This window comes from Erinaceus europaeus, chromosome 17 (assembly GCF_950295315.1).
Source record: "Erinaceus europaeus chromosome 17, mEriEur2.1, whole genome shotgun sequence".
NCBI classification, from domain to species: domain Eukaryota; kingdom Metazoa; phylum Chordata; class Mammalia; order Eulipotyphla; family Erinaceidae; genus Erinaceus; species Erinaceus europaeus.
Window position 1 is genome coordinate 79,355,736 of NC_080178.1, and position 19,482 is coordinate 79,375,217.

Genomic DNA, 19,482 nt, shown 5'->3' on the forward strand with positions numbered 1-19,482 from the left:
CCAGGAGCTGGACTCCGCCCCCCACACCCTCCCCGTTGGTCCACAGTCGCCCGGCACCGGCCCCTCTCCGGAGCCGCCGCGCGATTGGTGGCGGCGCTTGTCGCTCGGAGGGGCCGGGCCGCTGTGCCGCGCGCCTCTAGCCGCCGCCGCCTCCGTCCTTCCAGCCGCGCGGGCCGGTCGCACCGCGGAGACAACCCGCGCCCGGCGTTGGGAAGCGGTGCGGCCGCGGACCGGGGCTGTGCAAAGTTTGCCGGGCGCGCCGCCATCCAGCCGCGACCGCTCGGAGCCGGGCTCGGAGACTGTTAATTTGCAAAGAGCAAAATCCACCCCATTTCCTTTGTGGAGCTCTTGGGGTGGCCAGCGGCGGGAGCTCCAAACTTGGGCACGGCTGCACGGCTGCACGGCTGCACGGCTGCACGGCTGCACGGCTGCACGGCTGCACGGCCGGGCGGACCAGCTTTGGCGAACCTCGTCCGGGACTCAGGTGCACCGGCGCCCAGCGGCCCTGGGCTGCCCAGGGTGCGTGGTGTGTGTGGGGGGGTAGTGGGTGCGGCGGAGTGCGGGGCGCACGGCGAGGAGGGGGCCCCCGGGGGAGCTCTGTATGGAGGAGGGAGCCCAGAATGGTGTGCACCAGGAAGACCAAAACTTTGGTGTCCACTTGCGTGATCCTGAGCGGCATGACCAACATCATCTGCCTGCTCTACGTGGGCTGGGTCACCAACTACATCGCCAGCGTGTATGTGCGGGGGCAGGAGCCGGCGCCCGACAAGAAGCTGGAGGAAGACAAAGGAGACACCTTGAAGATCATTGAGCGGCTGGACCACCTGGAGAATGTCATCAGGCAGCACATCCAAGGTAGGGGCGCGCCGCGAAACTTGGGCGACCCACGAGCCTCTGCGTGCGCGGGGAAGGGCGCGCGTGTGCTGGGTGCTGCGGGGCTCGGAGGCCGCAGACTCCGGTGTGTGTGTGTGTGTGTGTGTGTGTGTGTGTGTGTGTGTGTGTGTGTGTGTGTGTGTGTGTGTGTGTGTGTGTGTGTGTCTGTCTGCTGTGGCCGGAGTGCGGGAGCCCGTGCGGTTGCGGGGCACACGCGTGTGCGCAGCTGGCTGGCGGTGTGGGTGCGCGCTGCGCACGTGTCCAACGTGCGGGTGGTTCGGGCTGGCGCTCACGGTTCTCCCGGCATCGCCACGTAGGTCCCGCACAGTGTGCGTGCGTGTGCGTGCGTGTGTGCCCAAGAGCGCACCCAGAGACCCCCCTTCCCTCCTCTCCCTGGGCTAGATGACCGTGTGCCCCCAGCGGTTGGCATGTAGGACCCCAGGCTGCGGGGTGAGCCTGGGCCGGAAAGACTGTTCATCCCTGGCGCTGCCTTGGGGGGGGGGCGGTAAGCGACTGGAGACGCGGGGTCTGTGACCAGGTGTCCTGAGCTGCCAGAGTCTTAGTGCTGCCCATCCCCACCATCCCCGCGGGTCCAGAAGCCTTTTCAGGTGCCAGTGTCCACAGGAGGGGAAGAGCCCGGAGGTCTGTCCACTGCGGTGGCGGCTCGGCCTGGCCCCGGGAGAACCGCCCTGGGCTGCGCCTTCCCCCCAGGGGCCTCCTCTGGCCTGTCTGGCAAGGGCCGTTTCCTCTAGTAGCTGCCACTCCCAGGCCCCGGGAGCAGCCCGACGGCCCGGCTGGGGCGGAGCAGACAATCCAGGTACAGCAGGTGTGGAGTCCGAGGTTTCTTTGCACAGGTGATGGTGCTGCAGGACCCCGGGGCTGAGCGGGCTGCAGGTGGTCTGAGGAGGCCGGCGGGCCAATGCGGTGTCAGAGGCAGGGCATGGAGAGCCTGGGGCCTCCAGATACACACGCTCTGCGTCCCATCTTCACCTGCTGCCTTTTTAAAAAAAATATATTATTTATTCATGAGAAAGATAGGAGGAGAGGGAAAGAACCAGATATCACTCTGGTACACGTGCTGCTGGAGATTGAACTCAGGACCTCATGCTTGAGAGTCCAATACGCCACCTCCCAGACCACACACCTGCTGCCTTTTATTCACCCCCCCCCACCCCTGCATCTGCTTTCTACCAGACCTGTGGGCAATTACTATTATTACTATTATTATTAATTGGATTGAGACAGAGACATTCACAAGGAAGGGCAAAGACAGAGAGGGAGGGAGAAAGCCACCTGCAGCACTGCTTCATCACTCCTGAAGCCTCCCGGCAGGTGGGGCACAGAGGCTTGAAGCCGGGTGCTTGCAGCACACTGTAACATGTGCTCTCTACCAGCTGCACCGCCGCTGGGTCCCCTCTGTGAGCTGACGGAGCCTGTAAAGCGGCCAGGCTCAGTCTGCAGGACTCTAAGGCATCAGGCCAGCCCTCCTCCGCTGATGCTCCGCTTCCCCACCCTCTACACCAGTACTCTCTTTTGTCTAAATTGGGGTATTTGAACCCAGCACTTGCACCAGCTGCAGTTCCCAGAGTGGGACGAGCTGCTCTGCAGATCTGGTGTGTTTCTCCTTATGTCCAGAAGAGTCCCTTCCTCCCAGAGATTTAGGTAAGTACAGGGGAGGTGTACATGCTCACAATGTTTCTGCACTAATAACTTCAAAATAAGCCCAGGGATCTGACCCCCACCCCCACCCCTACCCCGGAGACCTTTGACTGCTTCTCCTTCACACCTGCTTCTGCCTCTAAACGTGGGACCGGAGTTGATAGACCTGTTTATCCATCTGATGGCACCTGTTCCTTCCCTCTCATTAGTTTTCACCACAGGGTCTGCCCTGACAATTAGCAGTAAAATGTACGTTGCTTGCCCCGGGGTGACTCAGAATGTTCCCAGGGGGACACAGGCGACATCTTACTTTTCTGTTCTGTCCATAGATTTTGAGAGCTTTTTTTTTTTTTTTCATCCACAGATTCTGTGAATGTGTATATGTCCCTGGCAAATGATATTCTTGCATTTTCCAGTCTAGTGAGGAGGAGCTGGGCCAGGTACAGCAGTGAGAAGCAATTCAGACGGTATTCACCGTGAGCTGCTCTCAGAGTGGCTTGTTGGCTGGACCATGCTCAGGGAACTCCAAGGCTCTGTGTGAAAATAAGTGTAATGCTGAAACTGGAAGGAGCCTTTGTGATATTGCTTCCTGGAAACTGCACCTTGATGCTTTGTTTAGAACCCTTAACTTCATCCCTGAGAAGGTCAGGAGCCACGGGGAAAGAAGGAAACAGCTTCCTTACACCATGTGCTGGCTTCATTCTCCTGGCTATGTTGAGTGATCATGTTGTAATACTGTGGATGCCCATATAGGGCTAGATTCTCAAGATAAAAAACAAAAACAAAACAAAGAAATAAACAACAACAACAAACCCCACTGAAACCACAATCTCTGGGGTGAGAGGTGAAGATGGGTCAGTGACCAAGGGTAGATGGAGAGCACTGGTTCCTTGGTTGGGTGCTCTGTGACAGTGTAGCAGTAACTAGCAACGACTCCTCCCATAGGACCAGAGCCATTTCTGAGCTAGGATGTAGGGAACTGAAAGTAGATGTAGGGGTTGGTAAGTTGGCTTGTCTGACAGTAGACCTGCCTTTCCATGAGCTTGACCAACTAGGTTCAAGAGATTAGACATTGGACAGATGGGGGAAGACTGGGTGAATATCCAGTAAGAATGCTGAATAAAAGCATTCCCACTCTCCAGTGAGCGTGTTTTGTCTTAGAGTCTTGCTCAAACTCCTGCTTGGAGGGACAGTTTTCCAGTTATCCTGGAAAGGTCACACACATGTACAGCTGGATCTTCTGTCAGTCTTGTGATTTTCGAGGAGGTGATGGAACATCACTCTGGAAGCCTGATCTAGCCATGACTGAAAAGTTTAGTTTCCTCTTGGGGGTTACAGTGATATTTCATTTTAATTTGTTTTCTGATTGAATGATTTAATTAGATAGTGTTTGGGAGTCTCTTGGGACTGTCAATTGGAGTTTTGAGTATTTTTTTTTTAACCAGATAGATGATAAATGAGAGGGTGGATAACTCCAGATCTTAAAAATAGCTTCCTGATGGGTTGGGAACACAGTTAAGTGTGTTAACACAGGTTGGGTAGAGGTACAACAACAACAACAAACAACAAGGGCAACAAAAGGGAATAAGTAAATAAATATTTTTTTAAAAATGCGTGTTCTCTCATGGCTTACATGCAGTTATTTATGGCGAGTTTTTTATTTTCTCAGTTTGATATTTTTATATTTATTTATTCCCTTTTGCTGCCTGCATTGTTTTATTGTTGTGGTTATTATTGTTGTTATTGTTGTCGTTGTTGGATAGGACAGAGAGAAATGGAGAGGGGAGGGGAAGACAGAGAGGGGGAGAGAAAGACAGACACCTGCAGACCTGCTTCACCGCCTGTGAAGCGACTCCCCTGCAGGTGGGGAGCCGGGGGCTCGAACCGGGATCCTTATGCCGGTCCTTGTGCTTTGCGCCACCTGCGCTTAACCCGCTGCGCTACCGCCCGACTCCCTGTGTTTGATTTTTCTTAGAGACATTTTTTTTTTCAGGTTTCCTACATTGTGTGTTGACTCAGTGCTTACATACTGGAGACCTAGCAGCACTAGACACTGTGCTGTGGAGGTAATTATGGCTGCAGTGTTGAATCAGACACTCCTGGTCCCTGTCACAGTAAGCTTGTTGATAAAGGAGGTTAGACGTTCTCTTACTTAATGCAGCGAGGATTTAAATTAGTCACTTCACTGAAAAAGCGGTTAAGGAGGAGAATGGAACAAAATGTCGCACATACACATTGATTATCTGAATATCTTTTACAAAAATAGATCTTACAGCATGTGCATTCAGTAGCCAGCATTTGGTGGAAGGCCGAGGCTTTGTCTCTGTGCTGGAAGAAGGCTGCAGAAGGCCTTTCCAGTGCTATTGTCTGTATAAACTTTCCCCACCATACGCTGTTTATCAAGTCCGACTTCTAGGTCTGTTTTCTCTGAAATTCATTGAGGATTTGAAGATGCTTGTGAAGCAGTCTTGGTGTAGTCGCCTGGAATTTCATGATTTTTTTTTTTTTTTGCCCGTTCTTTTACAGTGCTTCTGCTCAGATGTGATTCTGCTGCAGTCTAAGTGACTAGCTTTCTAAAGTTCAAAGCTTTTGCATCAGTTTTGATTTTTAGGAACAGTTCTCATCTTTTTAGCAGCCATACAGTTGGTTCATATAGTATGTCCTTAAAGTGCGCTGCTATGACCGTGAGGACAAATAATAGAAACGCATCTGGAAATAGATCCAGTGGACTTTTGTAAGCAGTTCAGTTGGTTTTCAGATGGAAATGTGAACAGAGGTGACAGAGAAAGTTTGCACGGAGGGACAAAGGCACTTGGAGCTTGTTTCTCAGGGGGAGGGGACAGTGAATTGGAAGTGATTATTCAGTGGAGGCTTTATTCCTAAACTTCTATTTATTTATTTTGTTATGAATATGTGTGTGAGAATCAGAGAGAAAAATGTCGAAGCACTGAGTACTGCTCCCTCATATGAGTACAACTCACATACGAGAGATGTAGTTTACCTGTTGAGTCACCTTCCTGACCGTAACTACCTATATAGAACTTGGTGCCATATGTTAACGACTGCATAATAACCCACCATCACGATACCGTTATTCATTTAGCCACTTTCCTGTTTTTTTAATCTTGTGTTTTTCTATTATAATTAAATCAGAAGTGAACCTCACCACTGCCTTGTTTTCTTATTGTGAACTGATATTTCTCAGTAGAAGGTTAAAGACGAGAGAGAGAGGGGAAGGAGAAACACTGCAACACTAATCTGCCCACTGCCTGTGAAACTTCCCTTGTCCAGGTGCGCATGCAGTGGTCGGGGACTCGGAAGATGGTCCTCAGGCTTGGTAAAATGTGTGTGTTTCTATTCCAGCCTTTAGGTCCATGATTGGTCAACAATTTGTTTGGATTTGTTTGTTAACTCTCTAGTCAGCCACCAGGTTTCAGATGCCAGCATGATGCCGACCAGACTTCCCTGGACTGATGACCCCACCAATGTGTCCCGGAGCTCCGCTTCCCCAGAGCCCTGCCCCACTAGGGAAAGAGAGAGACAGACTGGGAGTATGGATCCACCTGTCAACGTCCATGTTCAGTGGGGAAGCATTTACAGAAGCCAGACCTTCCACCTTCTGCATCCCACAGTCCATACCCTGGGTCCATACTCCCAGAGGGATAGAGAATAGGAAAGCTATCAGGGGAGGGGATGGGATATGGAGTTCTGGTGGTGGGAATTGTGTGGAGTTGTACCCCTCTTATCCTATGGTTTAGTCAGTGTTTCCTTTTTATAAATAAAAAATTAAATTAAAAAATAAATAAATTTAAAAATGTGTGTGCTTTACCAGGTAAGCCACCTCCCAAACCCTCAGATTATTATTATTATTTTTTGAACCTTTCTTTTCCCTAGGGTTATCTCTGGGACTTAGTGCCTGCACTCCTAATTCACTGCTTCTGGAGGCTTTTTTTTGCCCTTGTTGTTATTGTTATTATTGATGTTGTTGTTGTTGGATGGGACAGAGAGAGATTGAGAGAGGAGGGGAAGCTTGAAAGGGGGAGAAAAAGACAGACACCTGCAGACCTACTTCACCGCTTGTGAGCCAGGGGCTTGAACTGGGATGTGCTACTGCTCCCTTCCACCGAATTAATTTTAAGAATAAACTTCAAGACATGAGATTAGTAACACACCAAAATGTGATTGTTTTAATTTTTTTAAAAAAAAAGAAAATCTTTCTGAACAATCACCAGCAGTAGATTATTGTACTTGCTTCACTGAGCCTGGCCAGCGCTGGGTGCTGTCATTCAACATTTTCTAAATCAATGCAGATGTTCTGTTCTTGTTTCTATTCTTGTTATTACTAAAGAACTTGGGATCCTTCCCCCATGCTTTTTATTTTGCACGCTTTTGTTTTGTATTGTCCTTTGCTCAGATTTCCCTTGGCCTGTCAGAATTTGTGGTTGTAATTTTTTAAGTATGTCTTATTCACACACATCATAGGCAAATGTATGATTAATATATATTCTATCTGCATTCTATAATATATACATACTTTTCTGCTTTATCTTATTTATTTATTTATTTGCCTCCAGGGTTATTGCTGGGGCTCAGTGCCTGCACCATGAATCCACTGCTCCTGGAGGCCATTCCCCCCCCCCCCTTTTGTTGCCCTTGTTGTTGTAGCCTTGTTGTGGTTATTATTGTTGTTGTTGATGTTGTTTGTTGTTGGATAGGACAGAGAGAAATGGAGAGAGGAGGGGAAGACAAAGAGGGGGAGAGAAAGACAGACACCTGCAGACCTGCTTCACCGCCTGTGAAGCGACTCCCCTGCAGGTGGGGAGCCGGGGGCTCGAACCGGGATCCTTATGCAGGTCCTTGTGCTTTGGGCCACGTGTGCTTAATAACTGCTTGCGCTACCGCCCGACTCCCTCTTCTTTATCTTAATCCCCCCCCTTTTGTTTAAATCAGAGTTTTGATCTGCTCTGGCTTGTAGTAGTGCTAGAGATTAAACCTGGCTAGAACTTCAGAGCCTCAGGTATACAAGTCTTTCGCACAGCTATTCTGCTGTCTTCCTGGTCCTGCACAGATGCCTTGAGATTTTGTTCCCAGGAAGTCCCAAGCTTGATCTGGAACCTGAGAAGTAGAAAGGCCAAAGTATTCCCAGACTACCTACTCCTGCCCCTGATGTTTTAGAAAATGTTTCCTTTCCTTTTCTTTTTTCTTTCTTTCTTTTTTTAGAAACGGATTTTTTTTTTAAGCCTGAAAATCACTGGGGAGGAGGGGAAATATCAAACAGTTATTTTTTGGTGAGGAATGATGGTAGCATAAAGAATTCAAGAGTGTAAACAATTTTAAAGGGAATCGAATTCACGGGTGGCTTTCTTACATCATCTATTTATCCTTCTGAATAATGTGATTAATAATGTATTACATTATACCACTAATCTCTAAATCCATTACCTTACTTCACTGAATCAAGATCATCTCAACAATAGGAAAAAGAAAGTTAAGAACTGCTTTTTACTTGTGTCTTGAAATTTTACTAGGCACATTATGTGCATATTAATGTACATCAGTAACAGCAGACTGTTCACCATGTTTACAAGCCGTAAGTGCTCGCTCCCTAAAACCCAGAGAATGTCCTGGCCTTGCATGTTGAGAGAATTTTCTGCTCCTTAACATTTGTGGATGCCACCTAGAATTGGCTGGTGTCCTCCTCACCTGATCCCTGACTTGGCGGAGTTGTAAAGATAATATAATGTTTGGGGGTCGGGCGGTGGCGCAGTGGGCTAAGCACATGTGGCGCAAAGCACAAGGGCCGGCGTACGGCTCCCCGGTTCGAGCCCCTGGCTCCCCACCTGCAGGGGAGTTGCTTCACAGGCGGTGAAGCAGGTCTGCAGGTGTCTGTCTTTCTCTCCCCCTCTCTATCTTCCCCTCCTCTCTCCATTTCTCTCTGTCCTGTCCAACAACAAACAACATCAACAATGGTAATAATAACAACCACAATGAGGCTACAACAACAAGGGCAACAAAAGGGGGAAAAATGGCCTCCAGGAGCGGTGGATTCATGGTGCAGGCACCGAGCCCAGCAATAACCCTGGAGGAAAAAAAAAGATAATATAATGTGTTTGCTGAATGCTTAGGGTTTATTTGAGGAAAGGGTTTCATTTCAATAGTAAAGCTGTCTGTCCTTCAGCACCAACTGTGTGGCATGTGAAGTTGTATTAGTAACAGTGATGGATACTTAGAGAGAGTTCAACGTCCGTGATATTCAGAGGTAAAGCCCGTTGGCTTTTATGAAGCGTTCAGGACCACATCTTTGTGGAATAGAAAAACCTTGCCGAGGAATATAACTTTTTCCCCATGGCCAGAGAGAATTTTCATTTTTACCCGGAAGTGTGGAGGCTGTAAAATAAATGAATTCCACATTCCTTCCCACTCCCTTGATATGCATTGTTATTTGCCCTTGATAAGTGGGTTGAAGTAGCATCTCAAGGAGAATTCAGAATGAAATGGAGCCACAGTCTGGCTTTCTGGCTTGTGAGGACTTGAAGGTCAGCTTCAGTCACTCGCCTTAGGCTGCTCTGTGTTCTAGAGATGCTTATGCCGTTTAGAGCCTCATGCGAGCGTAGTGTGACATCTTTATTTGCCATCTCTAGGATTTCTGACCGTTCCTATCTTGGAAAGCTGAGTAGGCCGTTGCATTGATTTCAGGCTTGCGGTCTGTGTAGAATGGTTTGATTACTGGAGTTCTGTCCAGGAGTCTGGGACAGTCAGTCTGTTCCTTGAGGAGCGTCTGGGTGATCATCCAGCGTAGATGAGATTGCACTGAAGTTTCCCTTGGGGGAAGCGCCATGTAAATGTACGTGGTGAGTGCAGCAAGGTGGGCCTGGGGGAGAAAGAGTGTTGTGGGAGTCCGGCGATAGCGCAGCGGGTTAAGTGCAGGTGGCGCCAAGCGCAAGGACCTTCATAAGGATCCCGGTTCGAGCCCCCGGCTCCCCACCTGCAGGGGAGTCACTTCACAAGCAGTGAAGCAGGTCTGCAGGTGTCTGTCTTTCTCTCCCCCTCTCTGTCTTCCCCTCCTCTCTCGGTTTCTCTCTGTCCTATCCAACAACGACATCAATAACAAAAATAATAACTATAACAATAAAACAACAAGGGCAATAAAAGGGAATAAATAAATATAAAATTTTTTAAAAAGAAAGTGTTGTGCATGCAGTCAGAGGAGTGAAGCTTCTTCACTGTGGTAGGAAGTAAGAGCAGGATGGGCTAGGTCCCACTGGTGGCCCAGATTCAAAGACTGGTGAGCTTTGCATTAGTTAATCAATTTCTGGGCTCCCTGCTAGCACAGTGAGAATCTGCTACTTCTAGCGGTGAGGGGGAGGTAGAGAAGGAGAGAGAAAGATACCTGCAGCACTGCTTCACTGATCATGAGGTTTCTCCCCTGCAAGTGGGGACAGGGGACTTGCTCCCAGGTCCTTGCACATAGTAATGAGTGCCCTCAACTGGGTGTACTACCTCCTGTCCCTACTTTTATTTTTTTAATACTGACCTCAGACGGCATTGTAGGGATGAATTTGGCATGCATTTGATCATGTCATAGTGCCTGCTGTTGCTATCAAGTCACATTTTGCCTTTTTGATCAGTCAGTATCATCCCACAATGCAGTGACTGAGCACAGGAGTTCTTTTTTTTTTTAATATTTATTTTCCCTTTTGTTGCCCTTGTATTTCATTGTTGTTGTAGTTATTGTTGTTGTAATTGATGTCGTTGTTGTTGGATAGGACAGAGAGAAATGGAGAGAGGAGGGGAAGACAGAGAGGGGGAGAGAAAGACAGACACCTGCAGACCTGCTTCACCACCTGTGAAGTGACTCCCCTGCAGGTGGAGAGCCAGGGGTTCGAACTGGAATCCTTACACCGGTCCTTGTGCTTTGCGCCACGTGCGCTTAACCCGCTGTGCTACCGCCCGACTCCCAATACAGGAGTTCTTGATGTCTCCCCCTTCCTTCCAAATACACCTTTCCACCCAGGACACTCACCTCAGTGCAGAGCCACGATGCTGAGTGTTTCAACATATCACGTCCACTCCCATTCCATCTCTTCTCTCTCACTCAAGAAGTCACATTAGTTTGCCAGAGACTATGGTAATCTGACACCTTTTCGATTTAGTAAAGTTCAACTGGGCCATTCTTATGTACTTACATCGTGGTTGATGAGGAGTTACTGAGCTCCAGCATACAGTCTGTTGCAGTTCAGACTCAGAACAACTGCTGTCTGGAATCGTGTGTGTGGGGCTGTGGGCTCTTCATGAACCCACCTGGTTCAGCCCACTGGAACTTTAGGCAAGAGGATCCCTGATTCTACACACTCTAATGCCTTGGTAGCTCTTCTGGCCACATGGTTTGAATTAAAATGTGTCGCTAGGACTGACCATCTCAGTGGGAATGTGGCTCTGAGATGCAGTTGTCTTTCATTGCCTGACATCTAATTCCTACTTTTTTGGTGAGGGTTTGCTTTTGGGAAATGGCTTTATTCTTAATGCTGTTAGTGCAAAATCCTGAATATCCAGCCCCCAGTGAGGTTGACAGGCTTTCTGAATGCTGCTTATGTAGGGATGGTATCAGGCTGGCGTGCCTCAGTGAATTGTCTTGCTCCTATTGTCCTTCTAGAGCTTACAGACGCATTGTGTTTGGAAAGATATAGAAGAAGTGATATCTGTACTCTTCTCCCAGGGACAGATGAAAATGATGGGAAGATGATGTCTGAAGTGGAGGCTTGGGGCCAACATTCTGGCATGAGTGGGTTCATCCCATCAGTGTCCGAGTAAGTGTCAGAGGAGAAAACTCTACGTAAGACTGTTGGGTGCCGAATGTGAGCTCTGGTCCTTTATTGGACTTTGCCAGTCTGACTTGTTCATCCATCTCTGTCCCTGGGGAGATAAAGATCATTGAGATCTGAGTAGATCCAATAATTTAGGCAAGATGGAATAGGTGAATAGGACAGGATTGGAAACTTAGTTGATGAGTGTCATGATGCTGACATAGGGGGCTTAGGAAAACAGTATCGACATTGTCTGAGCTAGTGAATATGAGTAAGCTAGGAACGGCTCGAAGCTACAGAAGTGACGGGAGAATCCTGTGTTAAGGATGATGAGCGCTTAAAGAGCGGCAGACTGATTGTGTGAGGTGAAGTTGAGAGAGAGCTGTCCAGCCCTCCAGGAACTGAGCCAGGTGCTGCTGTCTCTGCCTGATTACTTTGAAGAGAGAGTTTTGTAGGTGAGAATATTCTGATGGAGAGCCTGAAAGAGTTGGTCTAAGACCATAGAGCTGATAGATGGGATGATCAAGAAGGGAATCGGTCTCCAACCTTCATTTGCCCTCTCTAAAAATAGGAAGATGAGCATCTCATAAAAAAGACTGGCGATCATTTGTCAAAGATGATTTCACGCTGAAAGCTTAGGGCAAGAAGGATCTGGTGGAAGAGGAAGACGGGCAGGTGACGTGGCCTGCCCTTATGTGAGTGAGGAGCCTCAGGGATTAGGGCTGGGAGGAGGAGGAGGCGGCAGGGAGGAGGAGGCCTTGCTCCTGAGGCGTGAGTGAGACGCCATCACAGAGACTCTGGAGGGAGAGAGAGCATTTCCTCTTGGATCATTATGGATTCAGTTGGATCACTGGGGTGGTGGTGGCATGTGGGGACATTATCCTTCTAGGAAAAGCAGAGTATGCCAACTACAGCATAGAACTCATTTAGATTCCCTGTGTAACTCTGAGCACCTACTGTGTGCGGGCACCTTGCTAAGTATTTCCCAGCACGTTAGAACAGCAGTGTGTCTTCTAGGGTGATGCCAACTTGTTTCGCTTGATGAACTGAGGTAATATATATTCCCAGCAGTATATACCTCAGACCTCAACAACTGTAGATGACACAGATGTCCGCCACCAAAGATCTGGATTCTGCCCCCCACCATGTGATGGATCCCCTCTGCCATTTTCAAGGCCACCTTCTCTCTGTTGGCAGCCATGTTGTTGTCAGAGGCTAAGGGTCTGTTTGCTTTCTGTTGATGTGCTTTGCTCATCTTTGTCCAACGTATATGATGCGTTTCATCAGATGTCTTTCTCCTGACTCATTTCACTGAGTGTAATTCCCTCGAGTTCCATCCATGCCTTGGCAAATGGCAAGACTTCATTTATTATGGTAGAGTAGTATTCCACTGGGTAGATACCCATCTTTATTCTCCCATCTGTCAGTGAGCACACCTGCTCTTTCTGTCTCTTGGCTGTTGTGAACAGAGCTGCAATGGACTTAAGAGTGCATAGATCTTTTTAAATAACTGCGTGCATGTTCTTTGGAATAGGAAAGAAGTGAGACTGCTGGCCCATACGATAAAAGTCTTTCTTGCTTTAAAACTGCAAGACCTGGGCCCACAGAGACCCCCTCAGCTCTGGGGAACCTGGATAATCGGTCAGCTTCTTACAGTTAAGCTCTGTTGACTGTCACCTCCTAATACCCGGCAAATACAGCCCTACTGATCATACCACATATTGTCTCCTCTCTTTCCTCAAGAGCGTGGACTTTTGCAGGGGTTGCAGACAGGCCAGTGAGGGTCCCAGCAGCCCCTGCTCCGTTTTCCCCAGTCCTCACACACTGCCTCTTCTTTTCTTTGTTATCTGTTCCATCTTCACATGCTCTTCCCCCCCAACCCCCCAAGCTGCCTGAGCCTCTCAGGATTTGGAAAGAAAAAGCAACAACAACAATTGCTGTAAAGGAAAGCTCTAATAAAGTGGTTTGGGCACAGAACATCAGCAGCTGTTTATTCACCCAAAACAGTAGGAGTTTGTATTAATAACCTTGTGAATTATATGCTGGGAAGTTAAAAGTAAGCAAAAATCTTGCTTGAGACTCACAGATGTGACTTTGTGCCTTTATTGAACTAATTTCTCTTCCTGTTGATGCCAGTGACATTTCCTATTATCCATGTGGAAGATCCTTTGTGATTTGCTACAGATCCACTAAGCTCTACCTCAGCCAGGGCCCCCAAGCAGAGAGTTCTCCTGATTTCTCTTTCTTGCAGTTATGATGTTTGGTGTTTGTGTTCTCCCTGCTGCAGAGGTCCTCAGCAAGGGCCGGGCTTTGTCTAATTCGTCATCATCACATTTCCCTGATGGGAGGGCCTGTGGGAATGGCTTTAGGACCTGCCTCTCAGTTCGCCAATTGGAAAAACCATCTTTTTTTTTTTTTTTTGCATTTTGGTTTCTCCCTCTTCTAAATCTCAGTTGAATAACAAACCGAACCTCTGACTTGCCTTTTTTTCTGAAGGAGTGCACGGTGGAATGTATAACATGCAGGAATTATGATGTTAATCTGCCAAGTCTAATTGGCTTAGGCTTCAACAACTTTTTTTTTTCAGTAGAACCTGAAGATTTATATCATGAGAAGAATACAGTGGAAAGTGGACAAAGGAAACTTTTTAAAAAAAAAAAAATTATTTATTCACCAGAAAGGAGGAGAGAGAGAAAGAACCAGACATCACTCTGGCACATGTACTGGCGGGGATTGAACTCAGGACCTCATGCTTGAGAGTCCCAGGCTTTATCCACTGCGCCACCTCCTGGACCACAAAAGAAACTTTTATAAATGATTCAAAAATTGGGATTGGAAAAAGAAGCCAGTGAGAAAATCTTGCAGAAGCAAGACTTCAGACTTGTCTGAAGAGACGGGAGAGAGAGGATGTGCATTTGTTAAGCACCTACTACGTGCTAGCCTGTTGACCTCCTTTTGCCCTTGGAGCCAACCCTGTGGGGTGGTGGTGTCATCCCCCATATATATTTTTAAATATTTATTTATTCCCTTTTGTTGCCCTTGTTGTTTTATTATTGTAGTTATTGTTGTTGTTGATGCCATTGTTGTTGGACAGGACAGAGAGAAATGGAGAGAGATGGGGAAGACAGAGAGGGGGAGAGAAAGACAGACACCTGCAGACCTGCTTCACTGCCTGTGAAGCGACTCCCCTGCAGGTGGGGAGCCGGGGGCTCGAACCGGGATCCTTATGCTGGTCCTGTGCTTTGCGCCACGTGCGCTACCGCCCGACTCCCTGCCCCCCTATATTTTACAGATGCAGAAATCTGAGACTGAGCTAGTGTAATGGACTTGGCTAAGGTCATAACCCCACTATTTGTCTGAAGCCCTCCTTTGCTGTTCTGCTCCAGTGATGTTGATCAAGAGAAAGTAGACTCACCCCTGCTTTCTTAAATCATCAGAATAACTTATTTTAGCGCAGAAGGTGAAGGGCAGACCGGAAGAAGGGTTTGATGAGGGTAGTGAGGGGCCTGAGAGGAGCCACTGCCAAGTGACTCTTAGGTTAGCCCCCTTCCCGGGGGTTGTGGGACGCCTGCACTAGGACCAGCCAGGACCCGGTCTTTTGGAAGACTGTGGGAGTTTCCAGATGTGTCCTTTGCTGTGTCACCTTTTCTAGGAGGAGGTTTGGCATAAACAGGGGCATGCGAGTTCCAGGAACTTCCCAAACCAGGAGGCCTCCTCCTCTGTGGGCAGGTGTAGGAGGCAGATCCCAGTGCTGGCGCTGTTGGCTGGCCCTGGCCTGGGTGACACTGAGTGTGGACTTACCTCCCAGACGTCTCGCTCCTCTCTTTCAGCTGGTGCTTCAATGTGCTTCTACCTTCTGGTGGCCATCTACCCAGATCCTCCTCACCTGTCTTCATCTGCATAGCGTTTATTGGGCACTTTGGAGATATCAGTGCAACGAACGCAAAGTATTAAGGCATTGCATCTAACTGAGCTTCCCTATAAGCAAAGCCTTGAAGGGGAGTTCGGCGGTAACGCAGCTGGTAAAGCGCAGGTGGTACAAAGCTCAGGGACCGGTGTAAGGATCCCGGTTCGAGCCCCCGGCTCCCCACCTGCAGGGGAGTCGCTTCCCAGGCGGTGAAGCAGGTCTGCAGGTGTCTGTCTTTCTCTCCCCCTCTCTGTCTTTCCCGCCTCTCTCCATTTCTCTCTGTCGTATCCAACGACAAAAACAATAACTACAGCAATAAAACAACAAGGGCAGCAAAAGGGAAGAAATAAATAAAACTTTTTTAAAAAAGCAAAGCCTTGAAGAAAGTTAGGGGTGGATTCTGCCATGAGGAAGGATAGTGAGCTCCAGGTGGAGGGAGCAGTAGCTGCAAAGAACAGGCAGGGGCAGGCCTGGTTTCTGGGAGGAGCAGTGGGCTGGTCAGAACAGAGTGACTGTGGGAGGGGAGGGGGAGGGGAGGCCAGAGTGGGACTGGTGATGGGGGCTAAGTGTCTTCGCCTCCCCAGCTTTAGGGTTGAGGACAGGTGTTTCTTAAGCATTGCAAGTGATGTGCAGGTAGGTGAACACCTCACCCTGCTTACCTTGGGGAAGGCAGGGCACTGCATATGATGTGTATGCTAGGATTCCCTCAGCTAAATCCTGCCTATGTTGGTCATTATGTGAACTTAGAGGGGAGTCCAAATTCATTGCTGGTCAGAGCTTGTCAGCTAAGATATTTTTGGCATGTCTCAGTTTACCTTCTCTGCTGCCCTTGTCTGCCTGCCTGCAGGGCTGCCTCTGTTTGTAGAGAAATACCTCATTTGTGCAACACATTTGGCTCTGTGGTGGGCAGCAGACACAAGCAATGTGTTTGTGCAATTTGTGCAACACATTCCGCTCTGTGGTGGGCAGCAGACACAAGCAATGTGTTGTGTTTGTAGAAAGCCTGGCTGTTGGGGGAGTTATGGGAGGTGTCTGGTTACCTGGTCCCAGGATTTCATGTCCCTGAGATCCCTGATGGGGGAGTCTGAGTCTCCCAGAGGAGAGAATGCTGTCTTTTATTATTATTATTATTATTATTATTTATTTAAAAAAGGAGACACTAACAAAACCGTAGGATAGGAGGGGTACAACTCCACACAATCCCCACCACCAGAACTCCGTATCCCATCCCCTCCCCTGATAGCTTTCCTATTCTCTATCCCTCTGGGAGTATGGACCCAGGGTCATTGTGGGGTACAGAAGGTGGAAGGTCTGGCTTCTGTAATTGCTTCCCTGCTGAACATGGGTGTTGACAGGTGGATCTCCCAGCCTGTCTCTCTCTTTCCCTAGTGGGGCAGGGCTCTGGGGAAACTGAGCTCCAGGACACATTGGGGTGTCCTGGAGTGGGGTCCTCTGTCCAGGGAAGTCTGGTCAGCATCCTGCTAGCATCTGGAACCTGGTGGCTGAAAAGAGAGTTAACAAACAAAGCCAAACTAATTGTTGAACTGAGAATGCTGTCTTACCTCATGTCTCACCCCTCTCCCAGAAATGGAACTGCACCAGCCCAGTTTCCTGCCATGGTGAATTTGATTTAACTTAAAGCAACGTGACTTATAATTTCAATTGCAGGCAGGAAGGTGTGATTTAAGACAATTGTCAGGAAGATTCAATTTGATCTTTTCTTTTCTTTTCTTTTTTTTTCTCCCAGTACAAAATGTGCATTTTGCTGCATGATATAATTTTAATATACATTCTTTACAACCCAGAGAGAGATTTAGTTTCACAATGAGAAGGTACTTTTTTTTTTTGTACTTATCTATTTAAAGTTTTTTTTTGAAAAAAAGAATCTTTTCTAGTGACAGCTGAGAACTGAGAGATGGTTTTGCTTTCTACTAGAGAGAATTATAGTAAATCCTTTTGAAGCTTCCTAGACAATAAAATGTTTCTTGATTAATGGGGGGCTATTTTTATCCCTTATTAATAAAGAGCTGCCTTAACAGGACAATACAAATGATTATATTATTTACCTAAAAACTTTACAACTGTGAATTTTAAGTGTTTTTTTTAATAGCAGTTTATTATTATTTTTTTTGCAAAGCAGACCCAAGAGCTTCTCTCTTTCTCTTTTTTTTTGAGTTTGTAATTACTTTAGAAGTACAAAATTAGGGGAGTCGGGCGGTAGCACAGCGGGTTAAGTGCAGGTGGTGCAAAGCGCAAGGACCAGTGTAAGGATACCGGTTCGAGCCCCCGACTCCCCACCTGCAGGGGAGTCGCTTCATAGGCAGTGAAGGAGGTCTGCAGGTGTCTGTCTTTCTCACTCCCTCTCTCCATTTCTCTCTGTCCTATCCAACAAGAATGACATCATCAACAATAATAATTACAACAATAAAACAAGGGCAACAAAAAGGAATAAATAAAAAAATAATTACAAAATTATGCATTGATTTTTTTATAATAAAAATTAAGTATGTTACTTCACCCTGGTTAATATGAGAAACTTAGAATACTATATCGTGCAGCTCAAAGCTTCTCCTCATATATTAGCAAAATAAAATAAAACAGATATCCAAGTTTGACAACTTTCAAGTTGTACGTCAACTGTGAAGGCTCTAGTCAGAACAATCTTTACTTAGGACTTGAGCATGGGGAGTCAGGTAGCGCAGCAGGTTAAGCGCACGTGGCGCAAAGCGCAGGGACCGGTGTCAGGATCCCGGTTCGAGCCCCCGGCTCCCCACCTGCAGGGGAGTCGCTTCACAGGCGGTGAAGCAGGTCTGCAGGTGTCTGTCTGTCTCTCCCCCTCTCTGTCTTCCCCTCCTCTCTCCATTTCTCTCTATCCTAGCCAACAACAGCAATAACAACAATGACAACTACAACAGTAAGACAACAAGGGCAACAAAAGGGAATAAATAAATAAATAAATAAATAAATATAAAAAAAGAACAAAAACAAAACTTGAGCCCATATGAGCCAAAGCAGTGCCAGTGTCCTTGTCCTCAGACTGTGTGCTCAGGGACCAGAACCCAGCACAGTCCGGCGACTGCCCTCTCCTGGACCCCGGGACTCTGTGATATGTGTCTAGCCATCCTAGAAATCAAGTCTAGAAAGTTTTTCTCTACGTCCAGTTAGATCTCTCAACCTCAGAAGAACTTTCTGCAGTAGGAAGGCAAATCCTTTCCTAATTTCAGAGAAGACCAGGAGTTTCAGAGACAAGGGACGTGCAGACTTTCTTAGGTGAGGCTGAGGGTCCTTGTTCTGTGCCCTCTCCCCGGCCTGTCTGGGTTTCTGGGGTCGCCCTTAGAATCAGGGACACAGATCTGTTGAGTGGAACCTGACTTGGGGTTGAGGTAGTGCCATAGAGCCGCTCTTGATAGTGTAGGCTTTGTGTCTAGATAAGGATTCTTCTGAGATTTACTTAAAACGTCTTTTGAGTGTAGTTTATTTTATTTTAATGAGAGACAGACAGAGAGAGAGAGAGATACACAACAGGCTACTGCTCAGCTCTGGCTTAGGGTGGTGCTGGGGGTTGGACCTGGACTCTCAGAACCTCAGACTTTTGGATAAACATTATCCACTCTCTAGTCCTCTCCCCAACGTTTCCATTTCTAGTATTAATACAGATAGAAGAGGGTCAGAGGATTGTTAAACAGAGCCAAGGAGAGGAAAAGAGAAAACTTGACTTTTTTTTGGGGGGTGGGGTGGGGATGGGTATTAACTACATGTTTGTCATTAAGAGGATGTTTACATTACATTTACATTTGTGTCGCATCATTTAATCCTTTAAAGAACCCAGTGAGTTCATCAGTCCCATTCTACAGGTGAGAGAGCTAGGTTGTCACGATCAATCTGCTTCTTCTATTGGACTATGAGTCCCTGGAGGGTGGAGACAGGGTTCCCTCATTTTTCTCTGTGTCCAATATTTCATGCGGTGCCACAGATATAACTGGGACTAAGTAGGAATTTGTAGAGTGATTAAATGAATAGTCAAGTCTGTGGGAGAGCACTTAGGAAGAGGGTTCCAACCCATGTCCCTGGTTTTAGAACCATTTGGAAAGGGCACCAGGGACCCGAGACCTAGTTCTTGTCTCTAGGTTTGAGAGTGGCTTCTGTGAGGTTCTCTTATGTCATGGTCTCCTGCCTCAGGGACAGGGAGACACATACAGTTTTGATCCTGGGCTTCTCTTCTAACCCTTCACAGCTTAC

The 19,482-nt window shown here is 47.7% G+C and overlaps 1 protein-coding gene across 2 annotated transcripts in view; it reads left to right on the forward strand.

Annotated features, from left to right (window-relative positions):
- Positions 1–283: 283 nt before the first annotated feature.
- The window catches only part of GALNT18 (polypeptide N-acetylgalactosaminyltransferase 18), a 315,539-nt gene continuing 296,340 nt past the window's right edge, over positions 284–19,482 (forward strand). The window contains exon 1 of one of the 2 annotated variants that reach the window (XM_060177167.1): positions 284–855. In XM_060177167.1, the coding sequence (XP_060033150.1) occupies positions 621–855 (235 nt within the window). In that variant the 5' untranslated portion in view covers positions 284–620. The remainder of the gene's footprint in view (positions 856–19,482) is intronic. The other variant, XM_060177166.1, reaches the window with a different exon arrangement.